Raw genomic sequence first — 24,420 nt, 5'->3', positions numbered from 1 at the left:
ACAGGGCATGAATAAAATATTGAACTAACGCATTTGTGATATGTTCTGAAAAATAAACATTAAAGCTTTTAGCACGGCCAACATGTCCAATACATTCAGTTGCATTACATTCTAAAAGAAGGTCATATTTTAATGCACTGTTTTTTTTTTCCAATGAACAGAACTCATTTTGTTTTTCAATTAAATGAAAAACAAATCGCCCCTATGAGGACCTGCTTTTATGACATGTTTTCTCTTTGTTTCTTGTTCGCTGCTTATCCTTTACACATGTGCTACAGTGCCCCTCCTTCCTGCTCTGCCAAGCTCACTTCACTTTGCTCTCTCAAGGCTGATTGTTTTCAAATTGGTGGAGTGCCAGAGGTCGTGGTTGTTATGGTAACCTGTGAGGGGTAGTTGGACAGGTTGGCTGGTGGTGGATGGGTGACGGTAGGAGGGGGGTGGTGGGGTTGTTGCGGGCTGCTCTCATCCAAGGCTTAGCGGGTCACTTCAGAAAAGAGACTGGATAAGTGTTTGTACATTTTCTCCTGCTGAAAACTGATTTCCATATTACAAAGACGCTTTAATCTGTCTACATTTCTCTTAAGAAATGTTTGAGGTATTAAAATTAATGTTAGAATTAGGCTTAGGTTGGGTTCAATTATGCCTTTGGTCGCCATGTTTGAGAGTGGGGCAACAGGTTTATTATGGTGAAGACAGAAAGACATGTGTGTGACCAACCAGTGAAAGTAATGAAGTTTTATTCATTTGCATTTCACCAGAGTTTATCAAGTTTTGTATTGGTTTGATCAGATTATTTCAAACAAAGCAAAAAGATAAGGCATTATTTAATTTTACATTCTGAGTTTAGATGATGGGTTATTGTAAGGACACTTTCCCCACCAAAGAAAAAAACTTGTGGACACATGGGAAATAATTTGAACAAGGTTACTGGCAGAAATACAGAGAAAGTGTGATTAGAAGGAAATGAATAATGGATGTTTGAATATATAAACCCTGTATGAACTTTAAGGAAATTGCATTTTTTATGCGTGTCTCTATTGATACACACAGTTTTAACTCTGCTGTTCAAATAGTGTGCCCATTGAGGATGACAATACAAACTAAACTGATCAGCTTCTGGCTTTCATACCAGAGGCATAAAACAGTGTGCGTACAAGTTCTCCGTCCATTTTCAGCCTATTTCAAAGTAAATATAGAGAGGTTCACCGTGGATTTTTAGCAGATTTTTCTGAAGAGGTTAGACTTCTGAATCAAGGATTTCAAATATATTGGGAATGTTTTTTCATCACAGAATCACTGCACACTGCTTGGACTGCAGTAAATATTAGCTTTTGATATAATTGCCGAACATTCATGCTCTCTGTGCCAGTAACATATTTTCTCAATGCTTGTTTGTTTTCGGATGTTTGGGTAAAAATAATATAATAAACTGCAAATTCTAATGCCTAAACAGCAGATGTAGCAAGTTATGTTGCTGGCAAATACTATCTGGGTTAAATAAAATACTACTATCATATACTACAGGCTGTGTCAGATACATGGTATAAAACAAAATACAATAATAATCTGATCCATATTTGAAGTTATACACATGACAACAGAAAATCCAAATATCCTAAAGATTAAAAGAGGTTATCTATGTTTTTTGACCATTTCAAAGCAGTTTAACACTATATACTGTATCACATTGTGTAATAATCAACAGGTGTTCCGAATCAGAATCAACTTTATTGGCCACGTTTGTGTGCATAAACAAGGAATTGGACTTTGGTTTCCATCATTCACAACGAATATCATCACCAGTCCAAAAAACAACCACAATGTTTAAAACCAAACAAATAAAGACAAGGAATAGTATTTACAAGTATGTGAGAGACTGGGGGAAGAGTTTGTGTCCAGGATGTGTGGAGTCTGCAGAGATGTTAGCTGCCCTTTTCCTGACCCTAGACCTACACAAGACCTCAATGGAGGAAAGGTCAGCCCTAACGATCCTCTCTGCAGATTGATTGATTTAAATTGCACTAGCCACAAAGGATTGATAAAACATCTGGAGCATCCTATTACAGATATTAAATTGACCTGTGCTAGTGGGGAAAATACTCATGCCCTTTTTGTACAGTACCTCAGTGTTTGTGGCTTACAGTCGAGGGTAACACCGAGATACTTGTATGATGTTACTTGCTCCACATCCGCCCCTGTGTTGGAGATTGGCAGCAGCAATGTCTTCTTTCTGCAAAAATTCTAAGTGTTCGCTGCAGTTTGGACCAGTCCTGTTTTGTGGATAAGACAAACCACACAGTGATGAATGAGCACAAAACATGACCAGCAGTTCTTGTGGAAGGTTTTACTTCTTGAGTTGCCGTAGGAAGTACAGTCTCTGCTGGGCCTCCTTCCAAACAGTGTTTATGTGTGAGGACCACTTCAGGTCTCAAGAAAGGAACCGGACATGATCCACAGTAGAGGCTGACATTTTTTCGGGAGTCCCACGGGTCACGGGATTCCCACGGGAAACCCGTGGGACGGGAGACAGCATCAGTAAAGATCCCGTGATTGGGACGGTACAGGATAAAAAATGAACGGGAGCAGACGGGAGCGGGAGCTAACTAATAGGAGGGAAATAAACTAGGATCAATTGTCTTTGGAAATGTAAAACTGAGACTTTGTTATAAACTTTAAGAAAAAAAAACTTGGATTGACGCCGCCATTGTGTAGTTTTTTTCCAAGAAGCCTATACTATAATGTGAGTTAAACGAACTACACCACCCACAAGCCAACAGTGCTTCTGCTCGGTGTTTTCCACCTGCGTTCAGAATGGAGGGAGCAAACGCAGGTGGAGAACTGGACGTGGTAAAATTGGATTTGTAACGTAAAGTCAGAAGTAAGGACTTATCTATTAAACTCATAGAGCTGACAGGAAAGTCGCAAATATTACCGAACTTCAGGAGAGTTGAATGTAGCGGTTTTAACACGCAGTCTGCTGCTTGTAAAACGTGATTAGTCGTAATCAAGTTCACCAGTGATTAAGGGACACTTGTAAAACATATTCTGGATTAAATCAGCTCTGCATCTCTTCATTTATCAAACCAAAAGTACCAACATGTGTCAAGTTTCGTCTGACCAACAAAATTGCTGCATGTGCTCTAAAGATTTAAGAGGTAAGGTACGGAAGCCCGTGAGGGGACATGGGGAAATGTATTTCTTGTTCGTCTCCACGCAATACTTTTGCGTTCGGCATTTTGGAGCAGCAGCACAGATGACAAACTGCTCATAAAACAAACAGCACTGATATGTCATTGATATGGTTTATTTGTCATATGCAGGTTAACACGCAGTAAACAATGCGATCAAATGCTTAGGATAAGAAGAACCGTTCAAATCACGATTAAAAACAAAAACACGGCGTACAAAAAAAAGTACACATCATGCAGCAGTAATAAGGAAATAAAGTGTCACAGATGTGGTTTCGTGCAGTTTTATGGTCCAGAGTTCAGTAGTTTGTTTGACAGCTTGTGGATAAAAACTGTCTTTTAGTCTGATTGAAGATAATTTTATTTAATGCTGATTTCAAAATAAAACTCAATAAATCTCAAAACGGGTGTAGTGTTTGTTTCATTTTTGAAGTTATCTGGTTTGGAAACTATCCCACAAAGTATTGCGAAATGACGCAAAGACTATTGCGTGGGGACACAAAAAAGAAAAAAATCCCCCCTTGTCCTCTCGCGGACTCCGTAGAAAGGCTTCATCTAGGGAAGATATTAAATAAATATGTTGTGAAATAGAAAAAAATTGAATGTACCATTAAATGTACAATTTATTTTAATACATCATTAAATATTAAGTGTACCACTAATTACGTCACGTCGTCTTTAAAATTATACTTAATTATTCAGTGGCACATTTAATTGCATTATAGTCAATTTCATGATATAATGGTACATTTATTCTATCTAATGATGTATTAAATAAATAAATGGTACCTTTAATTTAATGGCACATTTAATGTTACATTTCTTTCATGTTACATTTACTTCACTTATGGGACATTCACAACATTTATTTATTTAATGATGATTTTATTGTATTAATTTTGTCCGGTTTGACCCTCCATTCTTGATGCCTGTATAGGAGGTCGTGTCAGAATTTGAATCAGGTGTTCTGGAGCAGACACACATCTAAAACCTGCAGGGAAGGGGTCCCTGAGGACCAGGGCTGTGAACCATTGAGGTACAGTTTCTAAATTGTGAAGGTAATGCCTTTTTGGCCTTTTGTTCAACAAGTACAGTTCTCTTACTAGGTGCATTTTTCTTTCGTTTCAGCAACTTGAAACATAAAAGTGATGTCATTGTTCAAAGGAAACAGTCACTTAATAAATAAGTAAAATGCAACTATGTACATTTTGTTTATTCAACTAAGATAGGCATGGTCTGTTTCCTTGTTTGATATTTTATTATTTCTTCATTATTATTCTTTTTACTTTAACTGGCCTTTACTACAACTAAAAACAGGGACCTAACTGGTCCTTCAAAGAAATTGCCAAAAGACTAAATGAAGAAAACAAAAATGGGAGTGGCACGGGAGTGGGAGTCGTTCTGAATGGGAGCGGGACGGGAGTGGGAGTCAATTTACCAGGAGTGGGACGGGACAGGATTTTTTTCGTTATGCTGGCCTGGGATTGGGATGGGACAATACATTTTTCTGTGGGAGCGGGATGGGACAGGAGAGAAAATCCACTCCCGTGTCACTCTCTAATCCACAGCAGACACAGGATGGTGAGGGGAGGCAATGTAGGGGGTGTTCTCCAGAAGTCCACCGTCTTTAGCAGGTTTAGCTGCAGGTAGTTCTGAGCATAACAGTGGACAGGCCAATCCACCTACTGTCACTGTCCTGGATCAGAGCGATAACAGTAATGTCATCTGAAAACGTCAGGAGTTTAGAAGGGTCCGCTGAGGTACAGTCACTTATGTAAAGAGAGAGGAGGAGTGGGGAGAGATCACACCCCTGGGTGCCGCTGGTGCTGATGGTTCTTGTAGCCAGTTCTTTATTATTGACATCCTTCTCTTTCTATATTACCTGTGGATTTTGCTTTTAGTATTCCTCTTTTTCCCGCATGGTTTGAAGTTGCTTTTGTGTTTTGGTTTAGCTTCCCCTGTGTTCTCTCTGCTAATTAGTCTTCTTACCTCGGCTTCCTGCACCACACTCTTCCCCAGCGGTTCAGCAGGTAGACTCACCTAGTTTCAAAGACCCTCTCAACTCCTCCTTTGAGCTCCCCAGTTTTTATTCTTCATTACTGGATTTTCCCATTTCACTCACTCCAGTTTGAGGACCTGTTCCTTTTGTACAATAAACTAATTTCCTGTTCTTTTTCCATCAATAAATCCTTTTTCACTCCATGCTGCCGCTGCTCTGCTTGCTTTTGGGTCCATTACTACTCCAAAACATAGCACATTCACTCATTGAATCACACAAGCACAAACTGACAGGCAACGTTTCTGAAAGCTGGAAATTAAACTTCCTAAATCTGAGATGACGCTTCCCCACCGATCCACCCACCGACACCCAAAGCCTACATCAGTTTAGTCAATCCAGATACCCCCAATAAATTGCCATGTAGGGAAGATTTTGATAGCGATGCATTAATATGATGTAACGAGTACCTTTAAAAATGTAAAAACTGAAGTTCTGGTAAAGACTTCATTCCTAATGTGATCTATGTTTCTAGATCTGTTCCGATCTGTTCAGAAATTTAAGCTAATTGCTTATTTCTGGCACTGAATATTGGTCTTAGTAATGTAGATGATAGTTAAATATTGCAATGATATAGATTTTTCTCTATACCACTTAAAGTATCCAATAGTGTCTCATAGGAGATTAAAGCAACACCTTCCTAACATGCAACAAATATAAAATACTACTTTCTGTGGAATAAATACACAAGGTGCTTTTTATTTACTTGACTGTTTTATCACATTAAACCAGTACCAAGACAGTACTGTACAATCTGTTTAAAAGCATGTTGCTTCAGACTCTGAAAAATTGAGACAAATGCATTGCTTGTATTGCTAAATGTGATAAACCTGGTCACGAACAACATACAGTAGAACAAACTTAACTCGGGTGTGACTTCATCCCCACATCTCTTTCAAAATCAGAGGGAAATCGAAGGCAGCATGACACAAAATGTTTGGCTTTTTTGTTACTTTATAGGCAGTTAGTGGAGTCAACGGGTTGCCTACAATGTAAACAATGCTTTCTCATTCAAATTTTGAGAACTGTAAAATAAATCCCACTAAATACTTGTTTACCACCCAAAATACCCATTACTGTTTAAGCTGTCATTGCTCACCAAACCCCTTTTCTGAGCATGCAGGTGTGCACATGTCTAAACAGCCACGCTTCACTGCTCCGCTAATACACTGATGGAAGGGAGTCCTTGGCGATCCTGTTTATCTCTGCATCCCACATGTCTCCGGTGGCTCTGACCTCCCTTAATGCATACATACAGACACCGCTGCTGACACACCACCTTCTTTTTCCAGCCACATCGATTGCTGTCAGCCAATACCTGAACTTCCTTTAGTCTGCATCATTAGGTTTCAGGAAGTGATGATAAATGTACAGCACTTTCTGCCAAGACTGCCGGTCATGGTTAAACGACTCCAAAATCAAGACATTCCCCGACTTTTGCTGCTTCTTGAAGGAAATGAGGGAATCTTGAAAAATAAACACTGAAAATGTTTAACTAAAGAAGGAACTAAGCAACAAAGAAGCACAATATCTACAACTACAAAAAAGAAAAACATCAGGAGATGTTTATACTCAATACGATTTCTCTTTGTATGTGACATCAGATTTGTTATAACATGCAAATAAAATAAAGTGCTTTCATAAGAAAGCATTTCAAGCTGTGTGGGATTTACATATTTAACTGCACATATCAACATGCAAGCCAAAGCAAGCTGCGTACATTTACATAATCCAAATTACATGTAGGGAGACCAGATATTATGGGACAAGAGTGTAAAACACAGAGTTAAGATTAACGATGTACATTTTCACAACAACATGTAACTTAAATGGAGATATTTTTATTTAGACATTAATTACCTGCCACACCATGTTAAAATGTATATGTTCCTTACTGTCTGAAAATAAAACAGATGTGATGGTAACCCCACCATTATATTTAATATGAATCTACTGTAGAGGTCAAGGTCAGTGAAAGAAAAGCTGCCAGGAAAAGTCTCCATATAGGCTGGAGCTGCCCATCAAGCTGGTTGGCATCCTCACTATTCCGACAGGTACACAAGGCTAGTGGATGAGTGTGTGTGAGATGGAGCATATGTACTGGCAGTTATGTTCCTGAGTTAGAGAGCTGTGACTGACATGATAAAAGGTAAGGAACTAGTAGCATCATACTGAAGCTTCAAGTAGGCAGAAACATTTCACTCCTCTCTTGCATATAAACAAAAAGTAGCCTCTGGTAGATGGCTGACATTTAGATAGCAGAGGGGAAAAGAGTGAAAATATTTAGCAAGATAGTGTTATAGTACAGGAGTGATGCAACAGCAGAAAGAAAACAACAGAATAAGAAATTGGGTTTTGCCATTTTGTATTTTTTCCCTCACCTGAAGTTTTTCTGCATTGTACAGCATATACACTACCGGTCACAAGTTTTAGAACCCGTTTTTCACTTAATGGGTCTCTTTTTTTTCATGACTATTTAAATTGTAGATTCTCACCAGAGGTAACAAACCTGTGAAAGTGTAAAATAAGTCTAAACATTTTTATATTTTAGATTTTTACAAAATAGACACCCTTTGCTTTGATGACGGCTTTGCTCTCTTAGCATGCTCTTCATGAGCTTCATGAGGTGGTCACCTGAAATGGTTTCCAAAGAGTCTTAAAAGGACTTCCCAGACGTTCATTGAGGGATGGCTAAAGGTTAATATTTAAGTCATTACAGCAAAGTCCGGCTTCTGTAATGATTCTAAAATATAACATGTTCTTTTAAATTTTTATGTTTGCCTCATAACTGCATATTTGTTCATTCACTGTTTTGATGCCTTCATTGAGAATCTACGTACAATGTAAATAGTTATAAACATAAAGAAAACCATTAAATGAGAAAGGTGTTCTAAAACTTTTGACTGGTAGTGTAAACCCTTTAGAAATATCATGAATAAGGCTACAAACTTTTGAAAACTCTAAATCCACTTGTGGACATTAACTTTGCAAAGATTCATGCAGCTGAGGTAAACTAAAGCAAAGTTACAGAGCTTTTAGTAAAGACATACCGAGGCGTTTTGCCCATTGGTACAGTGTAGCACATGTTAGCACCATTTTTTGTTTTTACTTGCAAAACATCATAAACTTTTTTTTACCTGTCTAAACTGGTTTGTTTTAACATATTTGTTTTTTAAATTACCAACATTTATTTTCTGTTTTGAGTAGAACACTGAGAAACTGCTCTCTTTCTCTCCAACTGCAGCATATTCACTGACAGCAGCTTTACGCAGAGCAATAACTCGAGTTTGGTTGGTCCGGATCGATCCCTCCTTTTAATCCGTAGACCCAATAGCATCAGATTATACTAAACATGTTACTAAACCACCTAAAACCAGCTGTAAAAAGAGTAAGAAGTGTGACGCAGCAGGAAATGTGCTAAAACCACTTGCAAAGCACACTGGGAGATGTAGTTACCCGATAAATATGAAAACCAAACAAAGGATTTTACATTTAGGAGAGAAAATTACGAAGGTAAGAAAGTTTTTAGATTATGTTTTTCAACCGTGAGAGAGCATTTTGGAGTTTTTTTGGCTGCTGGTTGAGTAAGTCCTGGGCAAATTGTGATATGGGGGGGTGTCAGCTGAGACCGAAATTTGTGATGATGGCATTTTGTGGAGTTTGATTACTCTGATTCAACTGTTTGTAGTTTTAACTGTTTGGTATTCGTAGAAATGGTTTATATCAACTTTTAGCCAATAGTCTGACTTTTTAAAGGACACCACCGTCTACGTTTAACTAAGGGAATATAGTGCAACAAATGTAGGAAAAAAAATGTAAAGTTCCTTCCCCTGGGTCTGGGGGATCGGTACCAAGAGGAGTATGGCTGCAAGATATTTGCAAAAACATGCAACTGCAATATTGTTGTTGAATATTATGCTAACAGCATCGATTGCCATTAACCACCATTTTCCCTAATCTTCTAATTCTTCTCTGTCATCATGTAATCCATACCGATCTCCGCCAGCTTCAGGATCTGCGTCAGTAAATGCAACCTACGCAGTATTATCACCCAAGCAATCCTTTGCAACTGTGGCATTGCACATATTGATTATGATGCTGATTTTTCCTAATGTAAAATATTTCATTCATGCCTATTTCATTATGCTAATAAAATGTAACAATGGTCTTTCATTATTAATAATATTATTATTTCATTCTTTTCTCTTTCATATATTGTCTGTTTTTCAATTATCCATTGCTTTTTTTTAGATTTTTGTGTGCGATTACTAAAGATTATGTGTTTTTGTTGAGAAAATTAAAATCCCATCCATAAAAAAAAAGTTTGATTTTGAACAAACGGTCTTTCTGGACATTAGAGATAAAGTCACTGAGCCCTACCTGTCACTTGGAGGAGCTGGGGAAGGATTGTGGGGTGATGTGGCTCCAGAACCTCTAGGTTTGTTAACTTTGGCATACAGCCTATCAAGGGGGTCATCATCGGGGAGAACTCCAGCTTCATTAACATGCATCCCATGTCCTGGGAAGCTGGGAGGACCCTGTGGTGAAGGTGTGCGGGCATGAGCATGCTGAACTGCGCTGTAGAGAGGTGCCTGAGGCAGTGGTGGCGGCCCTGAACCCATCTCTCGGGCCCTGAAGGACTGTATTCTGGCATAGTTTGGGTCTGCGTCATCATCCTCGTAGTGTGGATATGCCACCCCTCCACCGCCACCCTGCTGGTCTCTGGACAGTTGTTCTCGCAGCTCAGGATGCCCTGCTTCAATCCTTAAAGGGAAACAGAGGACCAATTACTCCCAGTTTCAGAGATGCATCTTTAATGAAAATGTATGTAAAGTATTTAGCAAGGAAATGGTTAGAAATGATGTGATCAGAGAACAATGTGTTAAGTGGTAAGTTTGCCAATCACATTGGTGAGAACGTTCCTCACCTCTCTCTATCTTCTTTCAGCCTCTCAAGCTCCAGGTCACTCAGAATGTCAGATTTCTGTCGCTGCACAGCGGCCTTTGCCTCCTTCCTCTCCTCCTTTTTCTTTCCAAACCTGGACATAAAGAGAATGGTACATAAATGAAAAACAACATGATGATGAAAAAGAAGAAAAACTTGTAAAATATGAAGTTACAAAGATTTTTGACCAATGTGATATTTTAAAAGTGGACCAGACCATGAAGAGCAGAAGCCATAAACATGAAAACATTTTAAAACCTTGCTTGCCAAGGCTGTCTTTCCTGCTAGTGTTTAGACGTTTTCTCATTCCCAACCAAAAAGTCTTCAGATTTTGTTATGATAATGATAAACTAGGGTCTTAAAGAAAAAATGTGTCGTTCTAATCTCACTAAAATCTCTCCATTTTGTAATTCAAAAGTTTAAATGTACAACATGTATTAGTACTCTGCCTAAATGCAGCTTAAAAAAGTAGAAGCTTATTAAACTTTAGAGCACAGCTACACAGCGGGTGCGACATGCTGAATTGAGCCAGTCAAACCTGTTAAATAGTTAATATGTCCAACACGCCAACTGTGACCTTATAACACAGCTAATGTTTTATTTATCAAGTGAATTTATTGATGAATTACCCTTCTGTCTACATTTCTGCTCTGTAATACCGTCGACATTTTTGAAGTATCACTGCCCCAACTTATGTATTATTTAAAAGCAAATCCACGGTTACATTACACTGGGACTGGCTTGTTGTTTTCATTATAATAAAAACAAAAGTGCACTTTGAACACTGGGGTAATAGGTTTCTTTGAAATGCCTAATGTGGACTGGGGAGTAAAGACTATTTACCACCCACAGAGGAGTGGCTCGATGGGCAGTGAAGGGCTCCAATCATCTGTGTGTATTAGCAGCATGTGTGTGTATTTGCCACACAGAGGACAAGCCTTACTTTAATTACAGCTACCTACAGAGGCTTACCCTTTCTTTCAAATCTCCCCTCCCTGCGCTTACCCTTCCTTTCACCACGATTCCTTTTCACATTTTCCTCTTCTTTGTAGCAGAGCTGTTTCTTTTCTCTCACTTCGTTCGCTTCAAATTCTTTCTTTCTGCACATTGACTCACTTTTACCACGTTTTCCCACTTTTTGTTAAGTTTTACTTTTACACTTTATCTTGACCTTCTCTAGGGCTGAGATACCTAGCCATTCTGAAAATTTGTAGCTGCCATTCTCTGAAAAAGTATCAAAACCATTATCCAATAATCCAAATTTCTAGCAGCTAAACACATCAATGTTGGTTGAGATTCAAAGCACCGAGCCTGCTGCGTTGTATGTTTTTATTTCATTTTTCCTTTTAAAGGGTTCAAAATGCCACCAGTTTAGGGATTACGTTTTACAACTTGGTGCACCAGTAAAACAAACCATGAGTTTGACTGTTACTTTGCCTTCCTTGTCCAGTTAGTAAGAAGCTTATTCTTGGACCATTAACCTAGCAGTCAGTTAGACAAAAACACGTTCAGTCCCAAAGCTGCTCTGGCTCAATTTGACCTTTTTGCAAATTGTAAGCCTATTTTGAACCCATGTGTGGCCATTTCATTTCATGTCATTCAACTTCAATTTGTACAACCGTTGTGGTATTATCATAAAATGTAAGCAACATTCTGTAGGGTCAATAGCCACAGACCTCCAAACGTGGCCTTCAGATTAGCTCAAGGACATTTAGAGCAGACTTTTTCGACTCTGGTCCTCCAGGCACACTGCCCTGCATGTTTTAGATGTTTCTCCGCTTTAACACACATAATTCAGATGACTGCACTGCAGCAAAAGCCTGTTAAAAAGGCTATCAATTGAAATCAGGTGTGCTGAACCAGGGAAACATCTAAAACGTCCAGGGCACTGGTGCTTTGAGGACCAGAGTTGAAAAACACTCCACTAGCTTCATGGAATGGGTTTTCGTCACGCATTTGAATGGACGAGTCTGGGTTTGGCAGTTGCCAGGACAACGGTCCTCACCTTTTTGCACTGTGTCAAGTTTGGTGCATAGGGTATCAAGATGTAGGACTGTTTTTCTGGAGTTCAGCCCCTTAGTTCAAGTGGAAAGATTTCTTGTTGCCTTCCCAAAAAAGTTGAAACTGTTATAACTCCAAAGGGTGGGCCAACATCAAGTTAAACATTGTGCATTCTTGAATTAATTACAACAGGATAAATACTGTTATACTGACCCAGTCAGCTGCAGCAGATGGTACTATTCTGTGTCTGGTTCTGTACTGGGTTTCTTCCTGTTTAAATGGAGTGGCCCCTGTCTGTTGCAACATGTTTGCTAAGGATAAGCGATTGCTGCATAATCAATAACCCAATGCAATGGACTGCATAGGAATGAACTGAATTGATTTAAATTGTGGACCAGAGTCTACATGACTGCCATGTGAACTGGTTTGAGATGACATTTGTGGTGAATTGGTGGCACATAAATGAACTGAACTAAATTGAGCGGAACTAAAAATGATACATTATGATAATGCAATTGTACTGCTTATCAGCATACAGGGGAAATACTAAAACCAGTTTAGGCTTTCACATAGGCTACTGAAAGGCAGATAATTGCTACTTAATTCAGTCCAGTGCAGGCTAGTCTAATGAACAATACGTTTCTGTTGAGGCTGCAGATGCTACAGCTAGAATTTGGCATGAAGAGTATGAATCCACAAACGTTTCCTGTCTAATGTCAAAGATTCAGAATAGTGGTGGCTGAGGTGAATCGATGTACAGAGAGCTTCTTGGCACACCTGAAACCCCTCAATGCTGATCAATCATCATTCGAATGACATCGTCTATCTGATTACTGTTGCTGCCCATGGCTATCCTCTTGTGGTAACAATTTACCATATTGTTGTTTGTATATGTAGTATGTAAATAAACAGTGTCATAAAGGCTCAGCTTGTTAGAATAGTGTTTCTGTGACAATTTATTTAGGGAGTACAGTTCAACATGGTGCTTTAAAAAGCAACTTCCTTTTCCTGAAGTCTTTCTGTTCTGCACTTTTTACAACCAGCAGCATGTTTTTCTCTACCATCTTATTCATCACAAGAAAATGTATTTACTGTATATACATATATGGATAGATATATTTTCAATAATCAATGTAAAAATCTTAATTGGCATTACAACAATCAATTCTTTCTTATAACTGCCGACCAGCTTTTTGCATGTTTTCACTGGTATTTTGACACATTATCTTTGGCGATATGCTCCAAGTCATTGAGGTTGAAAAGCCTCCTTGCCATCACCCTAATCTCTATCTCCCTCCACATATTCTCTATCATAATCAATTTGGGACTCTTTCAGTCTGAAAAAAATCTGATGGTAAAATTAAAAGTGTATACCTAAATCTGCCAGGGGTACCAATAATAATTTATAATAATTTTGGGCTTAACTGCAGGTTACCTACATGTAGAAGCACACCACTGGAAAACCCCAATTGGAGTTGGCAAAGTTGTATTTAACCATTCATAATTAAATTTAAGTAAATAAATAAAAAGTAAAGTTGTTTTTAAATGCATGTAGCTTATAAATTTAAATCACAATGGCATTTAAAAGCTCTTTAAAGCTTTTAAATTAAACTGACAATTGCAAAAACCCTGGAAAAGAGGTGGTTACAATAAATTTGTAGCCATCTTTACTGAGGAATATGAGATAGATTTAGCAAACTAAAACTTAAAAAGATAATGAAGATGCAGTACAGATAGGGCTGTCTCTCATCTCCTTCATATTTAGTTTAAAGTTTTTGTTGGCTCCAAGAGGACGTTTTCAGGTCCAAGCCAGGATTCAGCCAGTACAACCAATAATTAATTTGAAAAGTTTCCAGTACTTCCCTTAATCAGATATTTGCAATATTATCAGAAGAGATCTGGGCATTATCATCAATGTATATTTCAAAGACCAGAACCTTTAGTACCAAGAAAATAACCAAATTGCATTTAAATTAGCTTTCATTCAAATGTGTCATTCTTGCCCACCACAGTGCTAACCTGTATAATTCTCAGCAAATCTGCTTCCTGAACCTGCTTCTTTGAGCTCCATTTTAACATTCTTTCATTACAAACTACCATTTAAATCACATACCATTAGCCAGACGTAACCACTGCACACATCTATGTAAAAGCGGTGACTCAGAACAGACTAATTCACCTGTGTTTTTCATGTTCAAGTTCCTGTATACCTCTCAGTTTAAATGACTGATTAAATGTAAGGGCAGAAAGGAGAAGTGGTCAAACAGAAGTGAGCTGTCATTAAAAATGATTAATAAACAGGCATTTCTAACACAACAAGCCTGTCCAGAACAAATTTACACATGAAAACATCATTTCACAAGGAATATCAGAGTATTAACAGATGATTAACAGCCAGTTAGGATGAATTCATTACCTCTTGTCCCGTCATTAGTGGGAACACAGCAGTGACTAATGAATGCTAATAAGCTATAATCACAATCTGTGTGGAAGTCTATTATTTTCTTTAACGAAGAAACATATAACCAAGCTTCTTTTAACTTCTAACTGCATAAGGACATTAGGGATGACAAAGAAACAACGTCTAATGGTTAATATATATTTTTCCTAAATACACCATTAGACTACAACCCTAACTTCAATGAAGTTGGGACATTGCATAAAATGTAACTAAAAGCAAAATACAATAATTTTCAAATCCTGATCAACCCATATGCAATTGAATACACTCCAAAGACAAGATGTTCAAACTGAGAAACAGTTTTTTTTTTGCAAATACTCATTGTGAATTTCATGCTTGTAACATGTTCTGTGTTCCATCACCTTTCCTTTTAACACTCAATAAGCATTCGGGAACTGAGGAACTAATTATTGAAGCTTTGTAGGTGGAATTCTTTCCCACTCTTGCTTGATGTCCAGCTTCAGTTCCTCAAAGGTCCGGGGTCTCTGTTGTCGTATTTTGTGCTTCATAATGCGCCACATATTTACAATGGGAGACGGGTCTGGACCGCAGACCTGTCTAGTACCAGAACTCTTTTACTACGAAGCCAGGCTGTTGAAACATGTGCAGAATGTGGTTTGGCATTGTCTTGCTGAAATAAGCAGACGTCCCTGAAAAAGACTGCTTGGATGGCAGCATATGTTGCTCCACAACGTGTATGTACCGTTCAGCATTAATGGTATCTTCAAAGATGTGCCAGTTACCCATGATGCCATGGGCACTAACAGCGGCACCGGATTCATTTTAGAGGTGGGGGGGCTGTGGGGGTGTTGCGTAGCACATACTCAATTTTGTCAAACTATAATGTTGGTGCGTACTTAAGGGGCATCTTGGGGGTCTTGATATATTGGGGGCTTTAGCCCAGAACCCTCCTTCCTCCTGTTCTCTCTTTAAAAGTTGCCCTTTACAGTCTCTGTTTATGTATTTTGACCACTATGTTTATTCCTCCAGCTACCTGCTACCGTGGTCAAGTGAGCCGACAGTCAGAAATACGCGGTCACGCCAGCCGACACCAGCTCTCTCTTAAAGATTAGCGTAGCGCATACAAGGTGCATTACGGTAATGGAGCAGAAAGGACGCTGATCCTGGCAACGGTTGAGAAAATAAGAGGAAAACAGGAAAGTAACCTTCAGAACATTTATATTAATGACATTTTTACAACTTTCACATACATGTGTTATGTAAAAAAAAAATATATATATATTTAATAATTTCACTGAGCATGTTTGGTGAAATAATACCTACGGGTATAGGCATTAGTGTCACTTTCAGGAATGTATTTCTCCAAACTAATGAGAGGTGACAACACAATCTCTTCAGATTATATTAAAGGGTCATCTATACTATAACCAGAATAAATATTTCATAATTGTAGTGTAGACTTTTGGAGAAACAACGGGTTAAAGTACCTCAAAATGCTCATCCAGCATTCAACATCTGACACAGTGGTGGTCAGTGAATTACTGGAGGTCCAGTAGGACTGAACACGCTCTTCTCTATGTATGACCTGTTATTTCTCCAAAACTCTACAGTAAAATTATTAAATATTTATTCTGGTTATAGTATAGATGACCCTTTAATATAATCTGAAGAGAGTGTGTTGTCAATTTCCATGGTTTTGGAGAAATAAATTGCTGAAAGTGGGAGAAAAGCATATACTGGATGAGCATTAGCAGGTACTTTGACCCGTTATTTCTCCAAAACGTTACAGTAAAACTATTAAATATAAATTTTTTACATAAAACATGTATGTGAAAGTTGTAAAAATGTAATTAATATAAATGTTCTGAAGGTTACTTTTCTGTTTTCATTTCTGCTCAATAACCGTAATGCACCTTGTATGCGCGAAGCTAATCTTTAAGAGAGAGCTGGCGTCGGCTGGCGTGACCGCAGTTACCTGCTGAGTGGGGCTCATCCCGGTCTCAGTATAAATGATGAGACCGGACAAGCGGTTCCCAAAGAAGACGTTTTTTCTTCAGCCTTTAGGAACCAGTAAACCCCAGACCTTAAAGGGCTGTGCCTATTCTCATAGAATCTGGGGTTATGTAACCCCAGATTAGTAAGAGAGAAGCGTAAAGGCTTCGAGTGCGTAAATACACAGTAAGAGGCGCCCTGCGCAAATGAACAGGGAGGATAAATCAGAGCGGAGGCTGACATGACAAACCTGCTGCTGTTAACAGTGATGACACAGCTTAACAAACTGTAACAGTCCAGAAATGCAGGAGCAGAACATAACAGAAGGAAAAACATCAGCAGCTGGATCATAATGACGCAGCACAACAACATCCTGCGTGCTTCAAGCGGCCAGAGCAGAGGGCATCTGTTCGCTACACAGCGTCAGGCCAGCTGTGGTTCTCACTGAGTCCACAGGAGGATCCACCGTCAGGAGTGGACGACTTCCCTCACAGTCCAAGGCCGAAGATGCTCCTTTGTGGTTTTGCTCCAGTTCTGCTGAACCTGCAGCCTCTGGATCGGGTCACAGTTCCTCCTGCAACCCATCCAGGAGCCACAGGAGCAGCGGAAAATAAAGAATAATTTTAGATAATCAAATTTGTGGTTTTCGTCCCAGCCGTGGAACACTTGACCAGCTCTATACCCTCTACAGGGTGCTCGAGGGTTCATGGGAGTTTGCCCAACCGGTTCACATGTGTTTTGTGGACCTGGAGAAGGCATTCGACTGTGTCCCTCGTGATGCCCTGTGGGGGGTGCTCCATGAGTATGGAATCGGGGGCCCTTTATTAGGGGCCATCCGGTCCCTGTACAAGCGGAGCAGGAATTTGGTCCGCATTGCCGGCACTAAGTCGGACCTGTTCCCGGTGCATGTTGGACTCCGGCAGGGCTGCCCTTTGTCGCCGGTCCTGTTCATAACTTTTATGGACAGGATTTCTAGACGCAGCCAAGGACCGGAGGGGGTCTGGTTTGGGGACCAGTGGATTTCGTCTCTTCTTTTTGCGGATGACGTGGTCCTGCTGGCCCCCTCTAGCCAAGACCTACAGCATGCGCTGTGGCGGTCCGCAGCCGAGTGTGAAGCGGCTGGGATGAGGATCAGCTCCTCCAAGTCCGAGGCCATGGTACTCGACCGGAAAAGGGTGGCTTGTCCTCTTCAGGTTGGAGGGGAGTTCCTGCCTCAAGTGGAGGAGTTTAAGTATCTCGGGGTCTTGTTCACGAGTGAGGGAAGAATGGAGCGGGAGATCGACAGACGGATCGGTGTGGCTGCCACAGTAATGGGGGCGCTGTGCCGGTCCGTTGTGGTGAAGAGAGAGCTGAGCCGAAAAGCAAAGCTCTCAATTTACTGGTCGGTCTACGTTCCTACCCTCACCTATGGCCATGAACTTTGGGTCATGACCGAAAGAACGAGATCACGGATACAAGCGGCTGAAATGGGTTTCCTCCGTAGGGTGGCCAGGCACTCCCTTAGAGATAGGGTGAGGAGCTCGGCCATCCGGGAGGGGCTCGGAGTAGAGCCGCTGCTCCTCCACATCGAGAGGAGCCAGTTGAGGTGGCTCGGGCATCTATACCGGATGCCTCCTGGACGCCTTCCTCGGGAGGTGTTCCAGGCACGTGCCACCGGGAGGAGGCCCAGGGGACGGCCCAGGACACGCTGGAGGGACTATGTCTCTCGGCTGGCCTGGGAACGCCTTGGGCTCCCCCTGAAGGAACTGGAGGAGGTGTCTGGAGAGAGGGACGTCTGGGCGTCTCTGCTGAGTCTGCTGCCCCCGCGACCCAGTCCTGGATAAGCGGAAGACGACGAACGAACGAACGAACGAAATTTGACCTTATATGAAATATTTAGTTCTTCTTGCTTTCATATTGTTGAACAGTATTAAAGCATAATTAAAAGCTTTTAAACCAACAGTTTTAACTGAGTTAAAAACAATTAAATATCAGTTTCTATATTGGGTTCATATATTTGTACCGCACGTCACTGAACTGAGATCCAATATAGCCCGGGAAATACCAAATATGTTCATGTTACAGGCTATTATTATATCACAAATAATCCCAACAACAATTTATTAAGAACAATCATTAGGCCTACATTGATACACGAACCGGTAGAATAGTGATAAAGAGGGGTGTTTTCATTGTAAATCTAATTTGTCAGATGTCATATTTTCTTATTAAAATAAAGAAAATTAAAACATAAAATGAAACATTGTCTTCCGTTTTGTCGTTATGTTGTTGAACAGTTTTTGCAGAACTTCTGCTGACAAAACAACAATTTTTTCCTTTTTTTTATATTAACCAATTGTGTTTAATAAAAGAAAGAAATAGAAGTTCTTCATTCATTAAAAACGGTTTCGTGCGTCCTGGTGTCTGGAGAGATTATGTGACGGCCGTTCCTGACTGGCGTTGCATTCAAAAAACGAAACAATGACCCTGACAAGAGGTCCTGATTATTTTTTTTTCTTTTATTTAAGATGTTCACACGAACAGAGAAGGTCGTTGCTGTTCTTTTCATCTCCACATAGCGACCTGCCATCGGTGCGCTGTGTTGTAACAAATGCCAGCTGCTTTTGGATCACGCATGGATGACAGACTAATAATGAACGCAGTTATTTGCAGTTTTAGTGAGATACTAACACTACAGGTGTTATAGAAACATATTGGCATCAACTCTTGCCAGAATTTGACAACTTTGCGCGGAAACGTCCAGTATTGCACATTCATTGAAGCAACTGGACAGGGGTGTTTTCTGCGCTTCCGATTTCATTGCGCATTTAAGTATATCACGCTGCACGTGTCTTTGCGGATGCTGTCAGGTTTCAAGACAACAACAAACGTTTTGTTTGTGACTCTGTCTGTCTCCAGACACCGAGAGCGCCAGAAGGGGAGAGACAGAGATCCGTCACAGCCTCTCAGCACAATCGGGTCAAGCCCACGTGAATTTTTGTTGGGACCAGATCACGGCCAGCCAGGGCCATAAAGGCACCACTAGGCACAAATACACCCCCATACCATCATAGATGCTGGCCTTTGAATTGTACGCTGATAAGAATCCAGATAGTCGTTCTCTTCTATGGCCCAGTGGACAGACGTCCATGATTTCCAAAAACAATTTGAAATGTGAACTCATCAGACCAAAGCTCACTTTCCACTTTGCGTCAGTCCATCACAGATGAGTTCGGACCCAAAGAAGCCGGCGGCATTTCTGGGTGTTGTTGATATATGGCTTTCACTTTGCATAGACATGTTTTAACTTGCCCTTGTAAATGTAGCGACAAACTGTGGTAACTGACAATTGTTTTCTGAAGTGATCCTCAGCCCACGTGGTAATATTCATCACAGAATGATGTCGGTTTTTAATGCAGTGCCTCCAGAGGGATTGAAAGTCACTGTTTGCTTTTGGCCTTGCTGCGTGCATAGATTTCTCAAGACTCTTTGAAACTATTGATAATATTGTGGAGTGTAGATGATGAAATTCCTAAATTCCCTACAACTGTAAGTTGAGAAACGCTCTTAATCTGTTGGACTATTTGCTCACACAGTTGTTCACAAAGTGGTAAACTCAACTTTCCCTGTCTTTTGTTGTCCCTGTCCCTGCTTTTTTGGAACGTGCTGCATTAATCGAATTGAAATGGCTAAATATTTGCAACAAAAAAAGAAGTTTATCAGTTTGAACATTAAATACGTTTTTCTTTGTAGCGTATTCAGTTGCATAGAGGTTGAACAGGATTTGCAAATCATTGCATTCAGTTTTTATTTATCCCAATAACTTAATGTATAACAATGGTTACACCCTTGTTCTTTTTCTTTTGTAAAGTTTATTAGGATGAAATAATCTAAATATTAATGATGTATATTTTATGGTACCCTGCAGTCCAAACTTCAGCAGCTGTAGGTGTTTTATAGGCCAAAACAAAATCGCTTTCTTAACCAAGGATCTAAATGTAGCCTACAGTAAACTCACAATGGAAATCTAAATAAACAGCAAACAGGTCTACTTTAAACAGTAAAACCTTTCTATAATTAACTTGAATTAACTTAAAATGTAAACAATCACATGCAAATAGATATGAATAGCTAATACTCAGAAGACTGACAAATGTGCTTCTTTGACTATTCGATGAAGAGAAAACTCACTAACAAGGAAATTAACGTGAACATCTGTGACTCTCCCTTCAACCATTCTTTTTACCCTTGTGCCCTTCTCTCCCTCCCTCATACTGCTCCTTAGACACGCCCTGCGTTGCTATCATTGGCAAATGGATCCCGAGGGAACGCGTGACTGACAGGCGAGCTGCGCTGAAGAGCACATGTGCGCACACCCATACACACAAACGCAGATGATTGGCAGGCGCGACATCAGTTAGCGACATCCCAATGACTTCCTGTCACCGTGTTTGATTGGCAGAGTCCTTCCTCTGTTTCAAACGTGTGCTCTGTCATTATTAGGAAACAACAGGCAACGGTGGGTCAGAGGAAGCAGATGCTTCTCTTTTATACATATTTTGAAGAGAGAGGATTTTGAGAGATCTCAGTTAACTTTTTGGCCAATTTTTAAAATATAAAACATGGAAATTCACCAGAAATTCAAAGCAGATATTTCAACAGTGGTCAGAACCTGAATAAACAGAGTGTAAAGAAGGATAATACAGGTCCTTCTCAAAATATTAGCATATTGTGATAAAGTTCATTATTTTCCATAATGTCATGATGAAAATTTAACATTCATATATTTTAGATACATTGCACACTAACTGAAATATTTCAGGTCTTTTATTGTCTTAATACGGATGATTTTGGCATACAGCTCATGAAAACCCAAAATTCCTATCTCACAAAATTAGCATATCTTTAAAAGGGTCTCTAAATGAGCTATGAACCTAATTATCTGAATCAACGTGTTAACTCTAAACACCTGCAAAAGATTCCTGAGGCCTTTAAAACTCCCAGCCTGGTTCATCACTCAAAACCCCAATCATGGGTAAGACTGCCGACCAGACTGCTGTCCAGAAGGCCACTATTGACACCCTCAAGCAAGAGGGTAAGACACAGAAAGAAATTTCTGAACGAATAGGCTGTTCCCAGAGTGCTGTATCAAGGCACCTCAGTGGGAAGTCTATGGGAAGGAAAAAGTGTGGCAGAAAACGCTGCACAACAAGAAGAGGTGACCGGACCCTGAGGAAGATTGTGGAGAAGGGCCGATTCCAGACCTTGGGGGACCTGCGGAAGCAGTGGACTGAGTCTGGAGTAGAAACATCCAGAGCCACCGTGCACAGGCGTGTGCAGGAAATGGGCTACAGGTGCCGCATTCCCCAGGTTAAGCCACTTTTGAACCAGAAACAGCAGCAGAAGCGCCTGACCTGGGCTACAGAGAAGCAGCACTGGACTGTTGCTCAGTGGTCCAAAGTACTTTTTTCGGATGAAAGCAAATTCTGCATGTCATTCGGAAATCAAGGTGCCAGAGTCTGGAGGAAGACTGGGGAGAAGGAAATGCCAAAATGCCAGAAGTCCAGTGTCAAGTACCCACAGTCAGTGATGGTCTGGGGTGCCGTGTCAGCTGCTGGTGTTGGTCCACTGTGTTTTATCAAGGGCAGGGTCAATGCAGCTAGCTATCAGGAGATTTTGGAGCACTTCATGCTTCCATCTGCTGAAAAGCTTTATGGAGATGAAGATTTCATTTTTCAGTCAGACCTGGCACCTGCTCACAGTGCCAAAACCACTGGTAAATGGTTTACTGACCATGGTATCACTGTGCTCAATTGGCCTGCCAACTCTCCTGACCTGAACCCCATAGAGAATCAGTGGGATATTGTGAAGAGAACGTTGAGAGACTCAAGACCCAACACTCTGGATGAGCTAAAGGCCGCTATCGAAGCATCCTGGGCCTCCATAAGACCTCAGCAGTGCCACAGGCTGATTGCCTCCATGCCACGCCGCATTGAAGCAGTCATTTCTGCAAAAGGATTCCCGACCAAGTATTGAGGGCATAACTGTACATGATTATTTGAAGGTTGATGTTTTTTGTATTAAAAACACTTTTCTTTTATTGGTCGGATTAAATATGCTAATTTTGTGAGATAGGAATTTTTGGTTTTCATGAGCTGTATGCCACAATCATCCGTATTAAGACAATAAAAGACCTGAAATATTTCAGTTAGTGTGCAATGAATCTAAAATATATGAATGTTAAATTTTCATCATGACATTATGGAAAATAATGAACTTTATCACAATATGCTAATATTTTGAGAAGGACCTGTAAATGGATGATTTGGAAGATGAACAAATAGAGAGCAGGATGGTTACAAGCTTTGGAAATTATCATCTGTTTTCTTAATGGTGGGTAGTAACCAATAACATTTACTTGAGTAACTTTTTGAAAAGAAAAATCTACTTCTAGGAGTAGTTTTACTGCACCATACTTTTTACTTCTACTTGAGTAACATTATTTTGATGTATTGCTACTCTTACTTACAATTTCCGTCAACTCAACCAAACACATTTTACCAAAAATGAACCAGACATAGACACATGTATCTGGTCAGACGTCTGGTTTGTAACACTCATTGTTTTAATGTTATTTTCTATCTGTAGATTCTGCTGTGCCATTTGGAGGTCAAATGAAGATACAGTTACCAGTAGATATTGTCACTGGAAGTACTCTGCACTGTTCTAACATGTATACAGTACATTACCTACTGCAAGTATTGGTTTCAAATGTTTTATGTTATGGAAAGCTGGATTTGTAAATGTATGTCTATCTGCTCTTATGTTATTTTGTAATGATGATGATTTATTTTGACTAGTTTTAGATTTTATTATTATTATGAGTATCAGAACCTTTACATAATTTAATGTTTTGTCTGTACAATTACATCATTTTCACAAATTAAATCAGGTTAAATCAGTTCTATTCAAGTACTCATTGTTTAAGTCACAATTTTAACAAATAGCTTTTTACTTGAGTTATTTTTTGACTACTCTACCCACCAATGATCACATAGTTAACTCTATATTATCTGTTTATCAACAGGTAGCAAGTGTTTGAGTGTGAGTTCATCTGTGGTTTTTCAGTAATTAACCTGATAAAATACAAACAGTAGACAGTTGGACAAACAAAAAAAAGTCCTATGTTCTCTTTTCTTCGTGAATATTTATGAAGAACTGCAAAATGCCTAAATCAAGTTCCAGCCTTTTTAATACTCGCAGAAAAACACAACACTTTTTCTGTCCTTATTCAGACATGGAAACTATTTACATTAAATTGAAGTTTTTTCCACACTTATTCAAAACTATGATCCAAGACCAGATTTTTCCAATATCATCTCGACCCAGAAGCTTAAAAATAAATCCAGACTTTTCTAGATTTAAATAAAATTCCAGATGTTTCTGTTCATATTCAGACCTATAACCCAAATCCAGGGTTTCCTAAATGTATCCACACTGGATTTTCTCTACTTATCCAGATCAGCTAACTTCTAAATCTATCCAAACTGCAATATAAAGGACATTTACATTTTAGGTTTCTTTACACAATTTATCCAACAGCACGTCTTCAGTGCAAATAGTACATTTTTTTAATTTACAATTAGTACATTGTTTTATTGGATTTAAAATTAAGGCAACAAAGAATCCCCTTTGTCTATTTTTTTCTTTTATTAGGCCATTATTCAGGAAAAAAAATACTCATTCCCTCTTCATTAAGGTTTAATTTTTTTCCCAGTGCTAAAACAACCATTTACATTTAGCCATGTCACTTTTGTACCTTTAACAGCTAAATAATG

The 24,420-nt window shown here is 39.5% G+C and overlaps 1 protein-coding gene across 7 annotated transcripts in view; it reads right to left on the bottom strand.

The window, feature by feature from the left end:
* The window catches only part of LOC124871242 (partitioning defective 3 homolog B-like), a 318,482-nt gene that overhangs the window by 109,678 nt on the left and 184,384 nt on the right, over positions 1–24,420 (bottom strand). For all 7 annotated transcript variants that reach the window (XM_047370389.1, XM_047370392.1, XM_047370391.1 and 4 more), the window contains 2 exons: positions 10,172–10,282; positions 9,625–10,008 (listed from right to left, as the gene is read on the bottom strand). In XM_047370389.1, coding sequence (XP_047226345.1) covers positions 9,625–10,008; positions 10,172–10,282 — 495 coding nt within the window. The remainder of the gene's footprint in view (positions 1–9,624; positions 10,009–10,171; positions 10,283–24,420) is intronic.

Source organism: Girardinichthys multiradiatus, chromosome 7 (genome assembly GCF_021462225.1).
Source record: "Girardinichthys multiradiatus isolate DD_20200921_A chromosome 7, DD_fGirMul_XY1, whole genome shotgun sequence".
In the NCBI taxonomy this organism is placed as follows: Eukaryota; Metazoa; Chordata; class Actinopteri; order Cyprinodontiformes; family Goodeidae; genus Girardinichthys; species Girardinichthys multiradiatus.
The sequence above is the reverse complement of the archived record's forward strand: the minus strand, read 5'-3'. Positions and strand labels throughout refer to the sequence as shown.